At 35.3% G+C, this 23,304-nt stretch overlaps 2 protein-coding genes and 1 long non-coding RNA gene across 3 annotated transcripts; 2 read left to right on the top strand and 1 right to left on the bottom strand.

Annotated features, from left to right (window-relative positions):
- Nucleotides 1-1,770: 1,770 nt before the first annotated feature.
- On the bottom strand, nt 1,771-4,090 carry LOC124424131. The gene is made up of 4 exons (XR_006942240.1): nt 3,620-4,090; nt 2,527-2,751; nt 2,121-2,293; nt 1,771-2,000 (listed from the first exon to the last, which is right to left on the bottom strand). It is a non-coding gene; the product is annotated as an uncharacterized LOC124424131 (long non-coding RNA).
- A 615-nt stretch (nt 4,091-4,705) lies between these two features.
- Nucleotides 4,706-6,335, top strand: LOC124424205 (troponin C, isoallergen Bla g 6.0101-like). The gene is made up of 5 exons (XM_046962936.1): nt 4,706-4,904; nt 5,003-5,036; nt 5,124-5,267; nt 5,433-5,687; nt 5,853-6,335. Exons 1-5 carry the CDS (start codon nt 4,884-4,886, stop codon nt 5,876-5,878), a joined length of 480 nt encoding a protein of 159 aa, XP_046818892.1. The 5' UTR covers nt 4,706-4,883; the 3' UTR covers nt 5,879-6,335.
- Nucleotides 6,336-8,143: 1,808 nt separating this feature from the next.
- Nucleotides 8,144-9,964, top strand: LOC124424206 (troponin C, isoallergen Bla g 6.0201-like). The gene is made up of 5 exons (XM_046962937.1): nt 8,144-8,300; nt 8,483-8,510; nt 8,610-8,753; nt 8,855-9,106; nt 9,485-9,964. The coding sequence occupies exons 1-5, from the start codon at nt 8,298-8,300 to the stop codon at nt 9,517-9,519; spliced, it is 462 nt and encodes a 153-aa protein (XP_046818893.1). The 5' UTR covers nt 8,144-8,297; the 3' UTR covers nt 9,520-9,964.
- The last annotated feature ends 13,340 nt before the right edge of the window (nt 9,965-23,304 follow it).

The raw sequence follows: 23,304 nt of genomic DNA, 5'->3' as shown, positions 1-23,304 counted from the left end.
AAAAAGTGCGTTTATGTTTATGTCACAAGAGAAAACCGCTCCGAAATAAAATTTTTAAAGTAATAGAAATTTATATTAAAATTATTTTAAGTCCCGCGCGCGATTCAGACTTTTTATTGTTTAAATAAATGAACTATTGTTTAAACATTACTCTATTCTATCCCGCGTGCTATAAAAATTGTTTAGATAATTATAAAATTACCGAAAATATTAATTTACTATCTTTAGCTTTTAGAAAAGAGAATCACGAAGTGCACACGTCGGAGTGCAAGAGCAAACTAAGTCGCGAACTGTCAAAGTCGTGAAAAAGTTCGTTTATGTTTATGTCACAAGAGAAAACCGCTCCGAAATAAAATTTTTAAAGTAATATAAATTTATATTATAATTATTTTAAGTCCCGCGCGCGATTCGTACTTTTTAATATTTAAATAAATGTGCTGTTGTTTAAATATTACTCTATTCTATCACGCGTGCAATAAAAATCGTTTAAATAATTATAAAATTACCGAAAATATTAATTTATAAGTTTTAGCGTTTAGAAATGAGAATTACGAAGTGCACACGTCGGAGTGCAAGAGCAAACTAACTCGCGAACTGTCAAAGTCGTGAAAAAGTGCGTTTATGTTTATGTCACAAGAGAAAACCGCTCCGAAATAAAATTTTTAAGTACTAGAAGTTTATATTAGAATTATTTTATGTCCCGCGCGCGATTCAGACTTTTTATTGTTTACATAAATGAACAATTGTTTAAATATTACTCTATTCTATCTCGCGTACTATAAAAATCGTTTAGATAATTATAAAATACCGAAAATATTAATTTATAATCTTTAGCGTTTAGAAAAGGGAATCACGAAGTGCACACGTCGGAGAGCAAGAGAATACTAAGTCGCGAACTGTCAAAGTGCATTTATGTTTATATTTCACGTGGCAACTATTCCGAAATTAAAATTCTAAAATACCAGAATTTTATATTAAAATTATTTTAATTCCCGCGCGCAATTCAGACATTGTAATGTTTAAATAAATCTACTCTTGTTTATATATTACTCTATTCTATCCCTCGTACAATTGAAATCATTTAAATAATTATAGAATTACCGAAAATATTGATATATAAGACTTACCGTTTAGAAAAGAGAATGACGTTGTGCTCCGGTCGGAGAGCAAGAGAACACTAAGTCGTGAACTGTCAAAGTCATGAAAAAATGCTTTTATGTTTATATTAGAGGAGGCAACTACTCCGAAATGATAATTTTATAGTAATAGAAGTTTATATTAAAATTATTTTAAGTTCCGCGTGCGATTCATATTTTTTAATGTTTGAATAAATGTACTATAATTTAGATATTATTCTATTCTATTGCGCGTGCAATAAGAATCGTTTAAATATTTATAAAATTACCGAAAGTATTAATTTAAGAAGTTTTCGCGTTTAGGAAGATTGAGCTTCGATGTTTTTTCGTCGGTATGCAAAAGAAAACTAACTGGGTAATTCTCAAAATTGATTAACCGCGCGTTTACATTTATATTATGCGAGGCCAACAAAAGAGATAAAAGATTTTAAGAGATAAAAATGTTGAAGTATTATAATTTAAAATGAAAATTATATTAAATTTCTCGCCCGCTAAAAATCTACTATTATTTAAACATTAACTCCATCACAGAATGGATGTGTTAATGAGACAATTAAAAGATTCATTGACCGTCCTCCACGTGAAATCTGTTTATGTCATCTAAAGAAGGTATTAAAAAATAAGAAGGAAAGAGTAGAATGTCCTTTTTACTTTATTATAAATTGAATGAGGACAAAGAAACCAGGTGGGATAAAGAAAGATAAGTAGGAAGGGAAATCTCAACGATTACCATTAAAATGTATATTTAGAAAGGATTACGTCTATGTTATTTTGGGTTGCACGTTGAAGATCAGGCATCTATCCTTCCAATTCAGATAACGTCGGTTACTACAATGGTTGTTGAAAGAATCCACATTAAATTCACTAATGGAAAATTAAAGAAATAAAGTTATCAAAGTAGAAATAATTCTCGATAGTTACTCGATAGATGTCGACAACGCATTCAATAAAAAATGCATAAAGAAAAGAAATATATACTCTTACGGGAAAGTAAAGGATAAGGTTAGAGTAAAAGAACGCCGCTTAATATCCAGGAACGAGCGTAGAAACTCAAAGAAAAGATGTCAATTCTGCTCGACTGTCAACCAAATTTATCTTACATATTTCCAAGTACACGTAGTGTTAACTACAACGAACAAAATCACGACGCCGGAATCCTGAAAAAAATAAAAAGCAGTATTAATTTAACGTTCTCGTAAAGTGACAAAATTTTAACAATATTTATGTCGACTAATGCTTTACCATGCGTCGTCATGTGTCCAATAACATTTCTTATTGTAGATAAGTAAAACTGATAACGAAAATTCCTTACGTCACTTTCATTCTGTCATAAAAATAACGATTCCTTATATCGTTATATTAGGTTAACAAATGCAGTACAATAACTTACCTTTCGCAGTTGAGGGTAATCGATGTTTAGATTCACACATGAATAAAACCTAACTGGACGCATCAATAAATAATTTCAATTTCATAAATACTTTATTTAGCCTTCTCAATAACAGTCCACGCTTTCCTCCTCCTTTGTCTATTGCCTCTCGGTTCTCTAGTTCGCCAAGTCCAACATAACCAATTTTTCGTCACAGGATGGCCAACATCACAAATCTTAAAGTTCCTAGAAAATGGTATGAGCGCGTTCTAAAGTCTCGATTGATTCTCGCACGATGAGTATGCGAGCCGCACATACGTATCATCTCATACGATACTATGATACGTCAATGCATATGAAAATCTAACACAATATGATACAGGGCATGTAAATAGATAGTAAGGCTAATTAATGATAATAAGTCATTAATTTTTAACATCGCAAAAAAGAGAGAAGGGAAGTATTTTGATATCGTGAAAATAAATGAAAAATGTGCGACTAATAAGATATAAATGACTAAGCTGTATATATATATATATATATATATATGTTTGTATATATATATATATATTTGTATATGTATATTTGCTATAATAAATCGATCCATGATTATGCTGCATTGACAATCGAACGACGCCTTTGTTTGTAACAAACAAATTATTATATAATAAAAAAATTTATAATTATTCCGAAATGAAAATCTATATACTTGATTATTTCATTATTTCATGACTCCTCATAAACGAGCCCGGACTTGACCCAAGTCAATACAATATTGTCCTAAAGTTAATACAATATTAAGCCAGCGTGGAGATCGGATTGGTAGTCCAGCATGCATGGAGATAACTCGATTACTTAGATTTCTATATTGTTTCAAAAATGGTCGAGTGTCTTAAGCCGAATCAACTAACGTGCTCAATCACGTATATAAAGAGATCTAAATCCTTCGCATGGGTTCCAATCCAAGCACGACCGTACCAACGATATCCGAAAAAGATCCTGTTGCCTTCAAGATCCGGGTTCCTTCTCCTTCGAAAAGAAGGACGACATGGGCCACGTCCACCGGGTTCTCATCTGCAAAAAAAGAAGAGGGTGCCTCTTGCCGCGTACTTACCATGCCAGAGTCTTCGGAGACTTCCACGCGCGCTTGGCACTTCAATGACCGATACCAATGATCAACGAACGACACGTTGCAATCCAATGCGTGTTCGTGACTCCGTTCAGATTTAACTTGCTATTTCAACTTGTTCTCTTTGATTTGCGATAAGCTTATTAAGTCTGTTAACCGAAACAAATGGGAGGGAATATGTTTTTCGACATTTTATTTCCGGCAAAAGTACACATATGCAGGAAGTGAATATATGCATAACTAATAGCCTTTATTCCTAGGCATTAGTTTCTTGTTTTCGGTCAACTTCATTGTCACACAAAGCAAATGCGTAGAAATGAATACTGCTTAAATCCAATAGGATGGACGTATTAATTTTTGAATTAATTAATTGTTGTATCGTCGTATTGCGTAAGATCATTCTCATGCAAGTGTACGTAGTTGTCTGTACGTTAGTGTATGTACGAGGTTAGAAGCAACTGCCAGGCGTACTTTTTTATACATCGGTGAGCAGCTTTTGGCAATCGACTGCAATTCTCTAAAAGGACGCAATGCCAATAAGAAACCACTGTAAGGGGTATCGCACTGCAATCGGCATAAACTCTTATACGTATGATGCCATCAAACGCGTGGGCGTATGAATTGTTTGATTATATACAGATGTTCGTTTATTTTCTGACCATGAAAACAACGCGTAGAATCGTTGTTAACACGCAAATCTCGAGGATTCACGTTTTCATGATAATCTTTGTTAATAAATCGGAACCTATGAGATTGCCTTCCTAACGTATTAAGATACGTTACTAGGTAGACTTCACTTTTTAAATGCGCAAGTACAACCTTAAGTAATGCCTTGGGCAAAACCTTACGAAGGCATTATTAAATTTTTACATTAACGGTAAAGACCGTTAACGTAAGAATAATAGGATTGCGATTGTGTTCTATCAATCGCGATAGATTGCGTCAGAGGTTCGGGATTTGTTTCGCAAAGTGTCTAACGCGCAATGGAACGCAATTAAGCATCACCGTATAGCGTCTTCGGGCTGACAGATGATTGGTAATGATCCATTAACGCTATTAAAAATGTGGGACAATGTCTCTCAGCGAAGCTATTAATTAGTTTACGAACGCTCAGTATAACATTTTCATCGGTAGAGTAAGCTGACAAACGTGTCTCCTCGATAATCAAATCGCCAATTGTTCGCGATACTTATTTCAATATCATCAAACTTCTTTACGCATTAGAAAAACTTTATTACGTATAATCATCATGTGGGACAACGATGATATGGTAATTGTTTTTCCCTTATCTCTCCTCCTCCGTTAGATATAACATAATTTCAAAAATAAACATCTTTTTTCTTTTGAATTTTGCTTTTATTATCGCAGGAAGAAATTGATCTCAGCAAGGACCAACTTAAACGTGAGTATTATCTTTGGTATAATAAAAAATTAATATTTATTAAATTATTCTTAATAAAGCAAGTATCTTGCATGTAACCATTGACAGACCTTCGTATGGCATTCGACACTTTCGATCCCGAAAAGAAAGGTGCAATTGAAACCTCGATGGTTCCAACGATTTTGGAAATGTTAGGACACGAAGTTAGAGGTGTTAATTTGCAAGAAATGATCGCAACCTACGACTTATGGGGTACGTCTGAATCATCCACAACAAGATCAAATCCTTTGTAACTTTTCGATTTTCAAAAATAATTGTTTTTTGAGCACGGAAAGAGAAAAGAAGAAAATAGAAGTGAAATAAAAAAAGAAAATAAATAAATAAATAAGAAAATAAAAATATTATCTGTCAACGTAGGATCGGGCGAGTTGAAATTCGATGAATTCTCCAAATTAGCATCTCGTTTTATGGAAGAGGACATGGACACGGAAGCCATGAAGGAGGAACTTAGAGAAGCTTTTCGAATTTACGACAAGGAAGGAAACGGTTATATCACTACCGATGTCTTCAGAGACATTCTTCATGAGCTGGATGACCAACTATCCCCGGAGGAACTTGACATGATTATAGAAGAGGTGGACACTGATGGATCTGGCACGCTCGACTTCGAAGGTGAAGAGATTTTGCTTGTTTGTCTTACTTTTAAGTCACACGTGTATTACGGTACGCAGGTGTCACGACAGTTTGTCTCTCTCTCTCTCCCTCCCTCCCTCCCTCCCTCCCTCCCTCCCCCCCCCCGATCCACCCTGGAGATAAAGTTGACGATTTATATTTCAGAATTCATGGAGGTCATGACGGGATAAATTATGAGCTTCTCGCCCGAATTAGCAGTTAAGTCCTACCAATGCGGTCGAGGAAGAAACGTCGTGTCACGTGTACAGATAGGGACGAGCACGATCTATTATAGTTGTGTGCGAAAATGTCTGGTTATTCGAGTGCGTGCGTGTGTGTGCGTATGTGTGTGCGTGCGTATGAGTATGTACGTTCAGCAGCACGTTCCTTGGGCAAACCCAATTTATATAAAGTTCGATTTTACATGGAAAAAGTTTGCGCCTTTAATTATTTAAGATTGATTGTAGGATCTTTTAACAAGGTCCTCTTAGAAGATTTTGAACTCGTTAGAAATACGTCTTGGTGCATTTAATAAAGTTGAAATTTGCCGAAATTATTATATACAGTTTGCTCGGGAAACGTGTAGAATACGCGAAAGAATCATCATATATGTACCTACAGTATAAATATATTTTCAACTGATGTGAACTTTCGAATTTATTTGAAAAAATATGTGTAAATTTGAAAAAATTTAATAAAGAGAAAAATCGTAAATCGTAAAGCATTACCGCCGACTGTCCTTGATTAGACAATTTACACGATAATGGATAATAATTTGGATATACAGAATACAATAATATAATACCTCCTTTATACACATATGTATATTATATCCATGTATATGGTAATAAATATGAATTTTTTCTTGTTCCCTTTTTTTTTATCGCTTCATATTTATTCTCTCCAAAACTCTTGACAAAACCATTATTGCTTAAATGTGCAGCGTAGAGGAGAGACGTGACCATTGAAATAACAAATGGCTATATTTTTCAAAATTTATGCAAGATCAGAATATTTTATCTTTATTGAGGATAGAACAAAAATAGAAAGTTATAGAGAATAGACATAGTGATGACAGTAAGCAGCAGTATGTTCGATTTTACGATAGAATATTACCCATGTCTTCACCAACTTCCATTCGGCTTTTACGAGCTTATAATTAGCGATCTAAGAATAAAACACTTGCAGTTATTACGTAGAACCTTCTTCGATTCGTCCCAAGCGTGTTTCCGGCGTAAAGCCAACTATGTCTATTGTTATAGCTTTCATCTGACACGTGTCTGACAAAAATGTGATAAACTAATGCTGCTTAGCAGAGTAATATGTTTTTGGCTTGATATCATATTCTTACTGACGCTTAACATTATGAGTTGTTACGTTAAACGTAAATAAAAATGCAAAGGAACGCAAATGTTATTTTCCGCTAATAAAATATATAACAAACTTTGTACCGATTCAATTTCTTCTTTCCAGATATATTAATGAATGTATACGTAAGAACGTCAAAAAGTTGCATTGAACTACTTGAATTTTTCAAATAAATTTGGGGATTATATAGAAATATATAAATTCGAAATATCTACGAATGTTATTAACGGTTCGCGTGACATACGCGTCATTTGAATTTTCTAAAACCTAATCAATATGTTTGAAGCAAATAGTCAACGTCCGCATCTGAAGGAGCATTTACCTCAACGATTCGTTGTACAAATGACTCATTAATTGTTATATTTGTAATTACCGAATGAGTCTCTTAGAGTCTGTCCATATATGAACGATAAGGCAGCATATATTATCACGCTTATCAAAAGTCTAACGGACGAGATTCTACTGTCGATCGCAGCGTTGCTACGGTGGATCTATAAAGTTTCATCTGTATTTATATACATATGGCATACCTTATATTAACTATATCTATAAATGAAATATCAAAATTTTTTCTCATTTATAAAAGAACGTGTGCAGTGTAGAAATAAATATAGTAATTTTTTTATATCTACGCTCCCATCTGTCGGTAAAAAAAAAGTATGAAGAAAAGTGTATAAATAAATAGATATTATACGTATATAAATTTATACCTCACGTTGACTGAATCAACAAAATTTCAGGGATTAATAATTTTCTCTTCGATCCATAGAGTAAGATCCGAATAATGTATTCGTAAGACTCTGCAATTTGTTCCAATTCGATACTATATTATTACTATGTTACTATTCGTTGCAGGAATCGATAATGGTTTGTAATCGATTTGATTCAGCGCATCGAAAGTCGAGGATTCGTGGAAGTACCAAACATTCATGCGAGCACTTGATGTTGCAATCAAGGAACCGTTAGCGCGGCGATCCAAGTTCGTTGATACAATCGGGATACGTTTAAGGAAATAGGAAGAGTGGGGATTACGTCCTTGATGGATTTGAAAACCGCTAGATTCGCGGGCTTCTAGATATTAGCATGTACAATTATGTGCCAGAAGATTTTCGTTATGACCACTTAAAACACAAGTCCACGGCTAGAATTTGTTGCACACCCAGTTAAGCCGTAGACGTCGACGGATCAACTGTCAAGCGGGTGGTCTTAACATTTGAATATCTTAATTATTACAATCTCATAATGGTAAGTAGTTCTTTTAATTTCAAAGTTTACTCAAAAACTCTGAGCAATTTTAGCAATCTTAAATCGCTATTTCTTTCCTCCAAATATACTCCCAGAGTTTAGTGATTATAATCAATTTGAGAGAGGGGGAGAAATGAAATAAAAAAAAAAAAAAACTCATAGTGTCTCTATTCCCTCTTTAGGAGGACCTTCCAAAGGACCAAGTTGCACGTAAGTACAAAGACACGATTTCATCATAGATCACGATTGATCTTTCCTTTGACCACAATCAAAGAAATATTTCGTTTTAAATATGCCGTATTATTTAAGTTCTAAAGAAAGCATTCGACGCCTTCGATCATGAAAAGAAGGGGTGCATAGGCACCGACATGGTTGGCACAATTCTGACGATGCTGGGCTACGAATTGAGTGAAAAAACTCTCCAAGAAATCATTAAGGAGGTAGACGAGGATGGTGTGTATTCAAATCGTTTCAATTTCATCGAAGAACGGAGACATTATTTTCTATTTACCATTAGGGATATAGGTATCTTTCATATCTTTTTATTCCCAAAGGCTCCGGCGAGCTGGAATTCGAAGAATTTTGCACCTTAGCTGCGAGATTCTTAGTGGAAGAGGATTCGGAGGCGATGCAACAAGAGTTACGTGAGGCATTCCGTTTATACGACAAGGAGGGTAATGGTTACATTACTACCGCAGTGTTCCGTGACATTCTTCATGAACTGGACGACAAGTTGACGAACGAGGAATTAGATTTGATGATCGAGGAAATTGATGCTGATGGTTCAGGAACTCTCGACTTTGACGGTAAGTTTCTTTTCTTCCAAGTTAATATTCATTAATTTGATATAAAAAGAAAAAAGAAGAAAAATTACATCATCACTAAAGTACGATGTTACTTGTGTCATAAAAGTGATTTTGTGAAAACTTCCAAAAATTTGTACTGTATATATGTGTATATATACATATGTGTGTGTGTGTGTGTATATATATATACATATATATGTATATATATATACTACTATATGTATATATATATATATATATATATATATATATATATATATATATATATATTACGAATATATCTTGAAATATAATTTCTCGTAATGTCGAAAATGTTTAACGACTTGACCTGATCTGATCAAGGAAGGATCATGGTACTTAGTAAATTGTACTTTTCAGAGTTTATGGAAGTCATGACTGGTGGCGACGACTAGGAAGTGGTCGTTTAGATTCTTCGAAGGCTACGGTTAAGCACGTAATTGGCAGCGATCACGGGAATGCTGACGTCTTCACCTTTTCTCAAACTTGGCAATAGTTAACACGATGAAGAACGCGCGGAAAGAAAAGCAAAGAGCAAAATAATGCTATCGTACTCGTCCAAAATTCCAAAATGCTGCCGCAATTTTCTCCTTCGTCTCAAATCGTTCCTTCAAGATTTTATCATGAATGCGAATTTACGAGCTACCTCGAAGACTGTTCTATACGTATAATAAATAATCAAATAGAAAAAGCGCAAAATATAAGTTTGAATAATTTAAATAGAGAAACAATTAGAATCGCGTTATCTTCAATATCTGCTGGTCACATTCCTGTTCTCATTTTACATTCGACGTATACAAGAACACAGAAATGTTAAATAAAATGTCTTATGGATATGAACGACTCTCGTATTATATATATTAAATACCTGACGTAATTATTTGCTTACTCTACTGTCCGTAAGTTATATACATACATACATAAGGTTAAATGCAATAATTCACAATGGAAAAAAAAAAAAAAGGAAAAAAGGAAAAAAAATAAGAAAAAATAAGAAAAAATAAGAAGAAAAAAGAAAAGAAAGAAAAACAGGAAAGACATAAACGAGCACACGAGGATTCATAGTACTTTCGATTCATTGTTAGTTACGCCTAAGCTTTATGCAACCACAGTGCCACGGTATATACGCCAACTTGTGAGATCCGATCCACTAGCTTTCTTCGGACCATTGGATATCAATGTTATTATGTAAAATAAGTCATAACCTATTGTTCGATGGAAAGTCCCCAGTCAGGCAAGTTTACTATTATATATACTTCCTTTCACATCAAATATATATTTCCACGAAATGCTCCGCGCATTATCTTCTCATAATATTTATTTACGTGACATCACAGTTATCTAATCTATTAGAAAAAAAAAGAAAAAAATTTCGTGGCACGACGTCATAAATAAACGCACGACAATCAACTTCACAAATTTGGCGATTAACCGCACCACGAGTCCTATCATAATTTTCTTACAAAAACAAATCTACTCGCGTGAAAGAACGACTATCATCGAGCCATTGAAATTACGTGTGTTAATGAAATTATTCGTTTCTTATGACGTTCAAATTCTTCATTATCTTTCAAGATTAGCAAAATAATCGTAGTTGAGACGAAACGATGATGATCAAGTGTCATCCTTTTCGGCACTTATTGTATTTGGATTTAATTATTTCATAGAATCCTATGAAAACGACAGGTGCGGACTAATTTAATAAATTTAATATTAATCGGTAATAAAATTTAACACGATACTTATAGATATGTGTGACTTATATCGTCGATGCGATTATACCAATTTCATTAGTAATTAGTATTCGCGCGAAATGTATAGTACTGTCAATTGCGAATGATACGACGCACTTAATGGTGATACGATATATTATGAGAGACTTATGTAAGTAGGAAAGCATTTCAAATCAATGTTTCCGTTTTGAGATGATATTACGTAATAATAACGCACTCTGAAATAAGCGCTGCCGCGCGTACAAGAGGTTCGTAAAGAGCCTTACCAAATCGGGCGTTCTCAAATGTTCTGCCACATCATTATCCTGGTATATTCCCACGTCGCGACCGGGACTAATATACTTTGGCGTGAAAACACTCGCTCGTAGGTATATCGATGTAATTCGCGTTCGAGTTCTATGCAGAGAGTCCTTGTCTCGAAACGAGATCTATCGCGAGGCTAAAAATTTCCAAGATTTTTCATTGGAAAATCGGTGCGGAGGTGCTTGGAGGAGAGAGAGAGAGAGAGAGAGAGAGAGAGAGAGAGAGAGAGAGAGAGAGAGAGAGAGAGAGAGAGAAAGAGAAAATGAAAGAGAAACGAAACAACGATTTTACTTTCGACATTAGTCACTATGTGCGCGGTACTACTACTGTAAGTATATGTATTTACTTCAATTAAAATTTATATCCTAGCAAGTTTACGAACGTTCGCGTTTGCCCGTTCTCGTTTAAACACGTATCCGCGTGCCTGGCGACGTATGGCGATTTGAATTAATTTACACGGAAGAGAAGTTCAGCCCTTTCACTGTACGATTCTCTCGTCCGATATACGTTTAAAGTTTTTTTTGCGAATGTCTATCGTTGCGACGACTCGTGCTAATTCTTACGAGCAATCAGGCTATAATAAACTGTCGTCGAAAACGAACGTGTTCACGGCATAAAGTAAACATCGTTGAAAGCATCGACTGATTTCCTAGTAACGAGTAAAAAGATTAATGGTTTTCGAAAGTTCTCGCTAAGAGAAGAAGAAAAATAAATCGTCGAAAAGAACGATGAATTATATTGACACACTTGACTACGCCCTTACAAATCCGCGTTAATTACGCGTCTTTCTATTTACATATCATTCATGGATTAAACAAAGTAAATAACGGATTCGTTTTATGTATCTGCTTTCGATTGGACGAATCGAGATAAAAGAAAAGGAAAAAAAAATGAATTTGCAATGTCCTTCCCGAGCATGGGATCCATGTATCTAAATCCATGGATAACAAACTGAAGCCTAAATCGTCATTCGTTACGTATGTCATTGAGACTGAATGATCGTTTTTTTAACCGAAATGTATGAGGTAATATATAGGTCTTATATAGGTACTTAGATATATACATAAATAGTCGTAGATTGGCGGAAGCAGGTTGTTTTCGACAGATGCAACTCTTAAGGAGAAATCTCCAAATGAAATTAGAATATTCGTAAGGAAACTTAAGTATGCTTGCATAAATAAAATATAAAGTATAACGACATATAGATGTATATATCATGATATGCTGTTGATGTTTGATTTCTTCTTCTATCCAACGAGGAACAGGAAATATCAGTCTACCTTGCGCGTTGCAATTAATTCTAAGTCACCCGAGAAGTTCATAATCGATGGACGTATGACGTTAGTTCATCTGTCTGTCTGTCAGTCTCTCTCGCTCTCTCTCTCTCTCTCTCTCTCTCTCGATCAATCGATCGATCAATCGATCGATCGGCATCAATTTTTGTTCGCGTTCCACACTGAATCTATTGGACATTGGAATGCAAGAAAAAAGTAATTATCCAGACGACGATAATTTCCCATCTTCGAAAAGCAGAGAATGCGTTAAAAAAAGTGTTAAATATATCGGTGCAATTCTCTAAAGTTTCATTAAGAATAAACAAAAGTGACACTTCCGAAAGAAGATGTAATACATACATAGGTATATATTTATAGGTATTATTGTCGAGGTATCGTTATCCTTTGATATCTTGTTCCTCATAATTTCGTTACTTTTATTAGACAAACCAACGAGATAATTGTTACGTATGTATTTACCTCTCTATGAGTATCCCTCGAGACAAAAGGCAAGGCCCGAGCGTTTGGAAATGCGCAATCGCGATTAAATGGTCATTTAATTGTGGCGCTCGTCGTTCCGTACCACTTTCTCCGTCAATTAGATACCTGGGCTACATTATCCATTACGAATTGAGCCCATTGCGTGTTCTCTCACATCGGATAAACATCCGACAAGGATGTGTCTTATTCTTGTATCGGTATTATATTATATTATTGTATTATATAGTATTATAATTAATTTAGAAGATCATATCTTTGATATTCATTCATTGAAACGTTGACAGTATTGTAATATATTAATTACAACATGGATTTTATAGAGAAAAGATTTTCATAGGCGGAAGAATCATCTTAGAAGATCGCACAGATACTTTAATTATATTCATTGTAACGTTATTCAAAGAAAAATCTTTTTTTTCTTGCATCAGAGAAATTAAATATCCAATTCGCGAGTATTCGTCCCAATCATTTGTACTACTTCCGCATTGGTTTCTCCACTAATTAGATACCCTGTGATACATTGATCCAAATGAACGGACTAATGGATCATGATTTTCAACACGTCACTCATTATCGTACAGGTGTTCTCCAATGAATCAGAAAGTTCCGAAAATCGAAAGTTTCAAACTCGTCATATTCACGCCATATCCGTTTCCACTGCTTTCGATTAGCAGGATCCTGTGATTTTATAATGAAGTATTTTTCGATTTTAGTCACACTACTTCTGACTCGTGTTTCTACGGAAAATTTTATCGTAGAAACTATTTTCTGTTCCGTTCTTGGGCAATTATTACTTATTATAGGCAAGATAGCCGGTTTGTGCAATGTAATCGTTATGGTGCCGCTTTTTCACATCGAGTACCAGTTTCCTGATCACTTTCTTACCAAATATCTGTATCACTTTTCCTAATTGTGTTTCGTACATTCCATCGCGTAGTTTTATGCGATTACATAAGTAAGTATGAGCATAACGTAAATAGTATGTTACGGTATTCGATGAAATTGGAGAAAAAACGCACAACAAAAGACGTTGGGGGAACTAATAAGATGAAGCTTCTATTCATTGTCTTCATAGTAACATACGTACGTTTATTTATCAATAATCAAAGATCAGCGAAAAGAGAATTTATCATTAACTTTTACTGATTTCGGCGACAAATGCACAATTGAGTAAGACCTCTCTCTCTCTCTCTCTCTCTCTCTCTCTCTCTCTCTCTCTCTCTCTCTCTTCTCTTATTATTCTTACAGGGACTTGATGCCGAGGCGAATAATCCTCTCGCAGAAAATTTACAACTATAACCCAATTGTTGTCGTTATTCGGGAATACCGGCCTACGAAGGAGAAAGTGGGTGAAGGCTAGAAACGAATGATTTACTACAATTACTTGCAATCCTTTGCGTGCTGCTAGACTTTGTTAACGAAGCAAGTGCCGCCATGAGAAAGTACAAGCGAGCGATTCGAGTTATGCTCTCGATCGGATATGCCACGCCGAAGCCACGCGAGTACTGTCAAGGATTTTTTGATCGATTGAAATCGCTTAATGATCACAAGTGGAACCTAAATCGAGAGATAAAAGTCGAGATAAATCAGTGGTGTTGTATTTGATTCGTGTATACATACGTAATACATATTAATACTTTTGTTCGGCTCATAATTGGTTTACCTTATTGTACTTTCCTTTTAACGAGAATACTTGAAATTTAAGCCTATAATAAGGCACGCTTAGTTATATAGTTTTTTTATTTAATAACACGATGGCATCGATCTTTGATCAATGACATGACATGATCATTCGTTTGACGTTTCTCCAAATTTTGAAGAGCGTTCGTCGATTAAAACTTTCAAGTTGACTAAGTTGGCTAGTTGGTTGTTATTTAAAAAATTATTTATCCTTCTTACATATGTAGAAATTATGAACGTCATTATCTTCGAAAAATATTAACCTTTATAAAGCATAGCACAAGAAAAAGTGAAAAAATCTGACGGAGTATCCTAATTGCCCGAAGAGAACATTTTGAAATGATTATTTAAAATTGTTTAATCATACATAGTCAATGCATGTATACATAGTCAATACCAGTAGCCTTGCTCTAGATTCTGTACGCGTATGATTTCCATTATGGTATCCGTGATGATCGTTTGCAAAAGTATAAATTAACTACAAATTATAATGATCGAATGTTAGAGTAGCGAATGCATAGATAGGATACGTATTAGTTCTCTTTTAACTCAACGAGATTGACGTTTCCCTTTCGAACAAAAGAAAGAAAGAAAGAATCGTGTCTACGCCTTAACCTTTGCCTTGACCACCAAAGATTTATGAACGAACGAGGATAGGCACATCGGAAATTACGATATTCTATTCTGAATCATCGTTGGCCTCATCGAAGTGTTACGACGATTTCACTTTCGATCAATGAACGTAGAGACCTTGCATGATCTCTGTTTATACATATCCATTAATTTATATCTATATCACTTACTATCTCGATCACCTGTTTCCGAGATAGTTTAAGTAGATAATTTATGTTTCAATAAATCTGTTTCTCTGATTCTTCTTAATAAAATCAACCTATATACATATGCATACATATACATATAAGTATGCATTATGTACTAAATTAGAGGTAAAAATTGAGAAACGATAATAAAGCAGATGGCACTATACACTATTCAACTATAAACGATAATAAAACGATGTTGCAGAAAATTAAGGCGACCACCAGCAATATTAAAGACGAATTATTCCGTTTCCAAAGGCAACAAATGCGTATTGACGATCGCATTTTGCTATCCAAACCGGAAACTCTATATTATTGACCAAAGGATGGTAGAAAAAAGAAAAAAGTCAGAAGACAATTTACGACGACGTAAAAGCGAAAACCTTTAATATATAGAAGAGTAGTTTCTCGTTTCACTCGCATCCAATTACATAGACACGATAATCCGATTAGTATTTTTCCAAGTCAAAGAATAAACATCCTCCTCGAAGTGATATTGTCCTCTCTCTCTCTCTCTCTCTCTCTCTCTCTCTCTCTCTCTCTCCCTCTCTCTCTCTCTCCCTCTCTCTCTCTCTCCGATTCTCTCCGATTCTCTCCGTCGATTGCCCAACTAAGCTTTAATACCTAATGATTCAAATCAACAGTATAGAAACTTCTCTAAAATTAATCGTTAAACTTGATTTGGATAAAAAAAAAGTCATCCTCTCTTTTAACATACTCATATGTGTATTCGAGACAAAATATTAAAGAAATGAATCGAATTAGATGGAAAAGTTGTTTCGTAATAAAAATTTGGAAAATGAAAATTTTGTGGCGAGAAAAAATTCTAAAATTCTTTCAATCGATCTAAAGCCATTACCAAATTGGTAGGGAGGTTGAATCTATAAGTTATGTCCTATAACGAATGAGACACAACTCAAGAATGATGTCTCGAAATATAAATTCGATTATAAGTCGAAAAAGAAGTGAAAAGAGAAAGAGAGAGAGAGAGAGAGAGAGAGAGAGAGAGAGAGAGAGAGAGAACGAAAGAAAGAGACGTACAAGTATTACCTATATATGCAGGCGTGTAGATATGTAAGCGAAACGAAAAGATTTATTAAGTATCCTTCGAAAACTCGTCGCACCACATTTCTATTATAATCGCCAATTGCCATTTGTCAAGGTGTGAAAGGGAAAGGGCGGAGAAAAAGTTGTCGTATTATTAAACACGTATTTGTGCAGGCACGAATTTGATCGTAAGGCATTTCTGAAAGCTGTGAGAATCGATTATGGAACGGAATCTTCGTTTCCATCGGTTGTAAGAAATTTAGCGAAGCGAGCGTAAAATATAAATATTTTACTTTCCCATCCTGAAAGATTTCTTTTTTCCTTTCCATGAGAGAGGATTATGATCGAACGATTTGGCTGATGGATGAAATCATTTTCATTTTTGAATTTTAAGATATCAATGATTTTACCGACGTAGTAATGATTTTTAATAAAGCACGATAGTAGCGAATTATGGAACGTAGCCGAAACAAATTTAATGGGCTATGATTAACGCGAATAAAATTACATAGTGAAGCGCGTTCATCCTAATCGACTCGAAAGCTCGAATCACGTGGTTAATCTATGTCGAATTTCCATTAAATTCGCAATCGTTCGAAGCCAAGCGATAATCCATCAAAAGTCATGAAATTATGGTAAAACTTATGGGACGAAAAATGTTTTGTTAAATTTATTATAAAAAATCACTTAATCGAGCAGAATATCGAGACGAGAACAATCGATACAACAACAACAAAAATTCTACAAGGGCGAGTTAGTCCCGTAAAGCGGCAAATATTCTTGGAGCGTTTTTACGATTTTCTCGATACCTGTTACACCCATTCCTTGAGTCAGAAAAAGGCAGAGGGTTGAGTCTACTTAGGGCCCGTAAGTCGAACTAAAAAGGAAAAATCTGATAATGGATCGTCGTAGGTCTCTCGAGTAATCCTTGAAAATATGTGAAAGTCAAAGAGCGATCAATCGATATGACGTTTGGTCTCCATCGCTGGACGGAATTGTTCCGTCAAGGAATCGAACGTGGTCGATTAAGTGATGCCTTTTAGGATGACATTATTTTAACGACACTTTTGAGCCGACATGACCCGTCGGATGAGCCGGTAACGGATATCAGATAGAGCTTGGCTAAAGAGATAGAAAGAGAGTGGGGGTGACAAGAAGAAGGGGAGGAGGAGAGATAGTTATCCGGCTTTACTCCTTCCCATAGTTCTTCGGTACGACGTTTAGAATGCGTGTCCTTCGAAAAACGGCAACCATACTCGCCGTCAGAGATCGTGACGATTAGGGGATAATAAATGCACATAGATATATAAACGCATAAATATCTACATGGAACATGCGGTAGGTTATACGTACGTAGAGAGATAAAGTTTTCCCTTCCATGTTCGAAGGGAGTTGCTCGGCTCGAATCCGTCGCGACTGGTCGCACGAACAAAATTCGTTTGGAACGTGCAAGCGTTAAAAGCCGCACGATGCCTTTCACCACGAGCATGCCGCTGGCACATTCGAACGGTCCAACTGCTAGGATCAACCGACAGGATCAACGGAGCATGCTAAATCGTGCTCTCAACAACGGGACTACCTTCCTCGGGTTCGGCCTCGCGAGACTCGCGCTCGAATGGCCATTCTCGAATGTTGTGATCCACGATCGAGCCAGGCCTCCGGGTGTTGAGCCTTGAAATTGGATCCACTCTGGAGATATTGATCCTAAGGATATCTCGTGTTGTTCGTTACCCGTCGATGCGAGAAATTTCTAGACCACCTCCATCGCGATCCAAGGGAAATTATTTCATACATTACGCGTCTTGATTTTTTATTCCTGCTTATACCTGGAGAAATTTGAAACAACAAATAAAACATTTTTTTCTTTTTTAACAAGCGAATAACCATTATTCTTATTCGTTTCGTTATTACGTGCAAAATACGCCTACGACTTTTAACAATTAATTAACTTGATTAAAATGTTAAACGTACGTGTTTCTCTTTAACGCTTTCATATTTCGAAATGAGCCCGTTGAAAAGTCCTAAGATATTACGGAAACTTTGTGTTGGCATATCAATCGTAGCTTATACAAGTTCTTAACATCTACTTTACGCACGCATAAACTTGTTGCTCACAAAGTTTTTCCCATCGGAAATAAGAGCTCTTTGCTTCTTGCACATATGTATATATATCAAATCAACGAAAGAACGATCGAGAATTAATTTCAGAAGAAAAAGTCGGAAGGTGTTTTTGAACGATAGAAATGATATCGGTAAAATGTGACGGTGATAAGTTGTTAATGGATTCGTTTCTGTCAATACAAGAGGCGAGAATAAACGAGTGATAGGAAGAGAGAGAGAGAAAGAGAGAGAGAGAGAGAGAGAGAAAGAGAGAGAGAGAGAGAGAGAGGGGGGGGGGGAAATGAGAAACAGGAACCGAGAAATAGGAACTGATCGAAAAGAAATCAGACGTCCGGTCTTCTATGGAATATCTAAATACCCTTCACAAATCGCCTGTGGCAGTCTGCATATGTTAACACAAATATCCGCATGTATTTAACAGGCAAATCGATCATGGTGATTGTACTCACAAAAAGGTGTCAAGTATAAACGGAAGCCAATACCTTTAACACCAACTTCAAGAGCTCCCAGCTAGATATGAATCGCGGTATGTCATAATACGGCCTGCGGTCTTTTCTCCATTGGCATATTCGATTCTTTTTCCTCGTCGTAGAGAAGGAAATGAATCCATTTGACCAATATATTATATGCATAGGAGATATTTGTACAATTTTATTGTTATAATTTGTCATAGGTTTTCAATTTCGTCTATAAAGTCTATAAGTAAAATGAAATGACTGTCAGGAACGGAAATCTTTTATCTATCTTATACGATCGTTTCCTTTACTTTAATGATTGATAACGAATTCATCCCTCCTCCTCGTATCATGCGAACAAAGATATTTATCGGCAAAATGATCTTATAATATGTTAGTCGTGTTTTTATATTTTCATTTGCTCGATCGACACACAACGAAACGCGATTTTTCTCATTCGTATAAAGCATTCGAGTTAAAAGCACGACGATAACGAGGATCAATTTTTTAACTTCGAGCTCGGATGAACTTTTCGTATATTCGCGTCACGTTCGGCACTTGTAGTTTGGCCAATTATTCTGAAACGCAACCCATTGTGCATTTCCAACATTTTAAACATGCTTTAATGATCCTCGTAAATTGTATTCGTTATATCGTTTCATTAATAAAAGAACAGAGTTAACTTTAATCTGATTGAACGCTTTTTAGTTCGAAGAATCGGGTATAGAGTAGGGGTCCGAGGGGAGGAGAGAGAGAGAGAGAGAGAGAGAGTGAGTGAGTGTGACATTCACGGGATGATAAATCGAGAAGCATAATTATTTTTTGATTTTCACAAAAGCTATGCAAAGTCGCGAGAAAGTAATTTCAAGTCCATCGATTATGTCGTGCTCGATGAGAAGAAGAAACGTACTTTTGCGAATCCTATCTTTCCGAATTATTATTACATACACACGCACACAAATGAAATTTTATCATGGAAAATACGACACGTAAAAGAAATAAATACTTGGTGTGGTAAGAGCAAAAAACCGGAACATTCGGTGATCAAAATCAGTTCTCTTTGAAATTTCAAAGATAACGTCATGTTGATAATTATAAAAAAGAAAAAAGAAAATATAGAGAAGAGATTAGTAAATGCTCTCTCGTATTAAACGCAGATCCGTATTAGAGATAACCGATAACTGTGACCTTTATGTAAGAAACAAGAAAAGTGGTTACTTAAAACAATCCAATTGCTATGACTAAGCTCAATTCGTCGTAGTAAAGGTAAGAGTATCTTTCGATAGACCTATGACAAAGTGTTAAAGAAAAACTTTTTCACTGGGCACGGCAAAAAGAAATTCAATCGATGAAATCAGAGACACCTGTACGAATGAACAAGATCTATAATGTGTCGGTTATAGATCAGCTTTTTCGCTCATTCGACGAGTAAATGTCATTACATTTTACGAGTCTCTTTCCTTTATTTACATTCCTTTATGCCTCGACGAGGACAAAATTTTTTCGTACGTTCGCCATTCACCAAATGCAACTTCCAAGCCAAATACGATTATTATTTATCAGCATCGAAAGTATACAAAATGAGAACTTCATTAGTGTCAAGGAGAATTTGCTCCCATGGTATAGTCAGTTCGATGAAATATCTACATGCGTGCGTAACACAACGGCACGTACACATCTAGTTCGGATCTTAGGACGATCCGAGCCTTTTTAATTGTAACGTTTTAATGTCAATTGTCTCGCATAGCGCACGATACGCAACCGATCACCAAGTTGATACAGAGTAGTCCCAGCAAAGTGTCCGTTTACATCTGGAACTCTGATTACGATAAAGGCATACTCACCATTTTACTTGGATATTAAATAAAAGTGTCTTTGCATCAATCTGATTGTTTCTTATCTTTGCGTCCCGATTGCACTTTCCTTCGGTCGATAGTATGTACCGTTCAGTCTTATTTCATACGTGTCCTTATGTTGAAGAGTTGAGAATAACAGAAGGATTTTCTCATCGTCGAAATATGAACGATGTTCGACGATACGAACAAGTCATATTTAAATGGCCCTCGGAAGCCATTAAAATTTGTTAACTCGGTAATATTTCGTTTGTTCATATTCGTCTATATTGAGAAATCGTAATTGTTAACATACGGGTATTATATAATGTATGAAGTACAGAAAAGTGGACTCTATATAAATTTTCAAACAATAGAGGCATTCATAATTACGAAATATAGTTTATGAAAAAAAAAAAAAAAAAAAAAAAAAAAGAAAAAGAAAAAATTAACGATTCCTTGGTGAGCTCGGCCTCGCGTATACTTAGATTAATGCGTTAGAAAAGAAATGAAACGAATTAACATTTTCCAATTAGCCATTGAAATACTCTACTTGGGATAGTAATTAAAGAATTCCAACGTTGTGCGATTAAACGCACGTAACTGCGATAATGGTGCTATTATTCTCATTGCGTACACCCTTAAGATCCCTTTGACCCATATGCCTGGTACAATGGCGAGGCAAAAAATATACAAAGATATCTCTATGTATTTTCAAGCGAATCTTCTTAAGAGCGCATATTTTCTATCTTATTTACGCGATTAGACATTAGAAGAATTAAGAGGGAAATTTAGGAAATTTCATTTGGCCATACCACGTGCGTTACCGCGTGCAAAGTTTAAAGGGGCGTGGGGAAGAAAGGTATTCTTACTCATTTCCAAAACGCTTATGTCTTGTAAACCGTCTACCGACGGTTTTTCTTACCGGTCCAATTTGACGAGCAACAGTCCCGAATTTACAGTATATTATATATCCCATAATTAAATTCACACATAGAAATTGTACATATGTAGATATTTCGTTTGTTCTTTTTTCTCTTTTTCTTTTTTACACATTCTTTTTCGTCATTTTGCTTTCATTTTGATTTATTTTCTTTTATTTTATTATCTTAGGAATAAGAAATTGAACTCATTATCTCTCGTTTAATTGCGGATCTAAGTCAACTGTGTAAACGCATACGTCAATTGTCCTCCTCGTTTCTAATCGCACACATTAGCATTATAAGAGATAGAAAATGAAGAAAAAAATACAAAGAGGTTAGAAAGGAAAAAGAGAAAGAGAGGAAACGTGTTCCGTCTCATTGTTCTATAATACTTTCACTAAGAGCCTTGTAGCTTCTTAACCGTATCGTCGTATCTCGAAATTGATGCCCGTCGAAGCGGGTATCCGAAAGTAACGTTTTAATCTTTCCATTGAAAGTTAATTAATCATCGAAACGAGCTGTCATTCCGATATCTTTTCTCAGCGAAGAAAAACAGACGTCGATCGTCGTAATTGAGTTAGGTTGAAAGAAAGATTAAACGATATAATATCCGTTGTCATCGTAAATTTTTACATTTTAATGCAACGTATTAATTAAATTTTTATAGGAAACAATCGATAATAATATAAACTTTCGTAGATAAAGAAAAATATAAAAACAAATTTGAACTTTATTAATATTCAAGTTTAGAGAATTTAATCGAAATAAAGGCTTACTCCAGTTTACCTTTAATACAATATCTTATCTCGTAACTTAGTTGTTCCACTTGTTCCACTGCTGGCAAATTAATTACAATTAAGGGACATATGAGGAAATTATACGTTTGAATGTAGCAAATGTTTTTCGATTAGAGTAGAGAAAAAGTTGTTCGATCTAGTTGTTGATTCGCGAAGCGACTATTTTCTCGTATGGGCACCTAGTAATACAATCACGTACAATTTCTCGCTTGCAGTCGTCGAGAGATGACTCAGGAGAAATGTTGAATGAAGAGCGAGCGAAAAAAGGGAAGGAGTTGGAGGTGGTCGTGAAGGCGGTGAAGGGAAAGGAGAAGAGGGAAGGAAGGCTGATGGCCACCTAATGTCGAGGACGATTCGTGATCTTGCCCGAACGAGGACGGCCAGGTACGATGCAACCGATCTTCGCCTGACGTAATAGTTTTACCTTACCACACTGCATTACTGTCTGTCGTAGACGACAACGCAACAAGGGTTATATTAACCTAAGGCGGTAGCCGTCAATTTACTCTCTTTTCACTTATAATTATGATTAATTCATAATTCGATGTCAAAGTCAACGATATTTTTGAGATGATCGAAATATAGTTAAAGAATCGTGTCTCGAGTTGAATCGATCTAATACTCGATGAATAAAGGTAAAATCTTATAAATCTGAAAGAGAAATTATCTCAAGTTTATTACATTAACATATTT

Source organism: Vespa crabro, chromosome 5, assembly GCF_910589235.1.
Source record: "Vespa crabro chromosome 5, iyVesCrab1.2, whole genome shotgun sequence".
Taxonomy (NCBI): domain Eukaryota; kingdom Metazoa; phylum Arthropoda; class Insecta; order Hymenoptera; family Vespidae; genus Vespa; species Vespa crabro.
The sequence above is the reverse complement of the archived record's forward strand: the minus strand, read 5'-3'. Positions and strand labels throughout refer to the sequence as shown.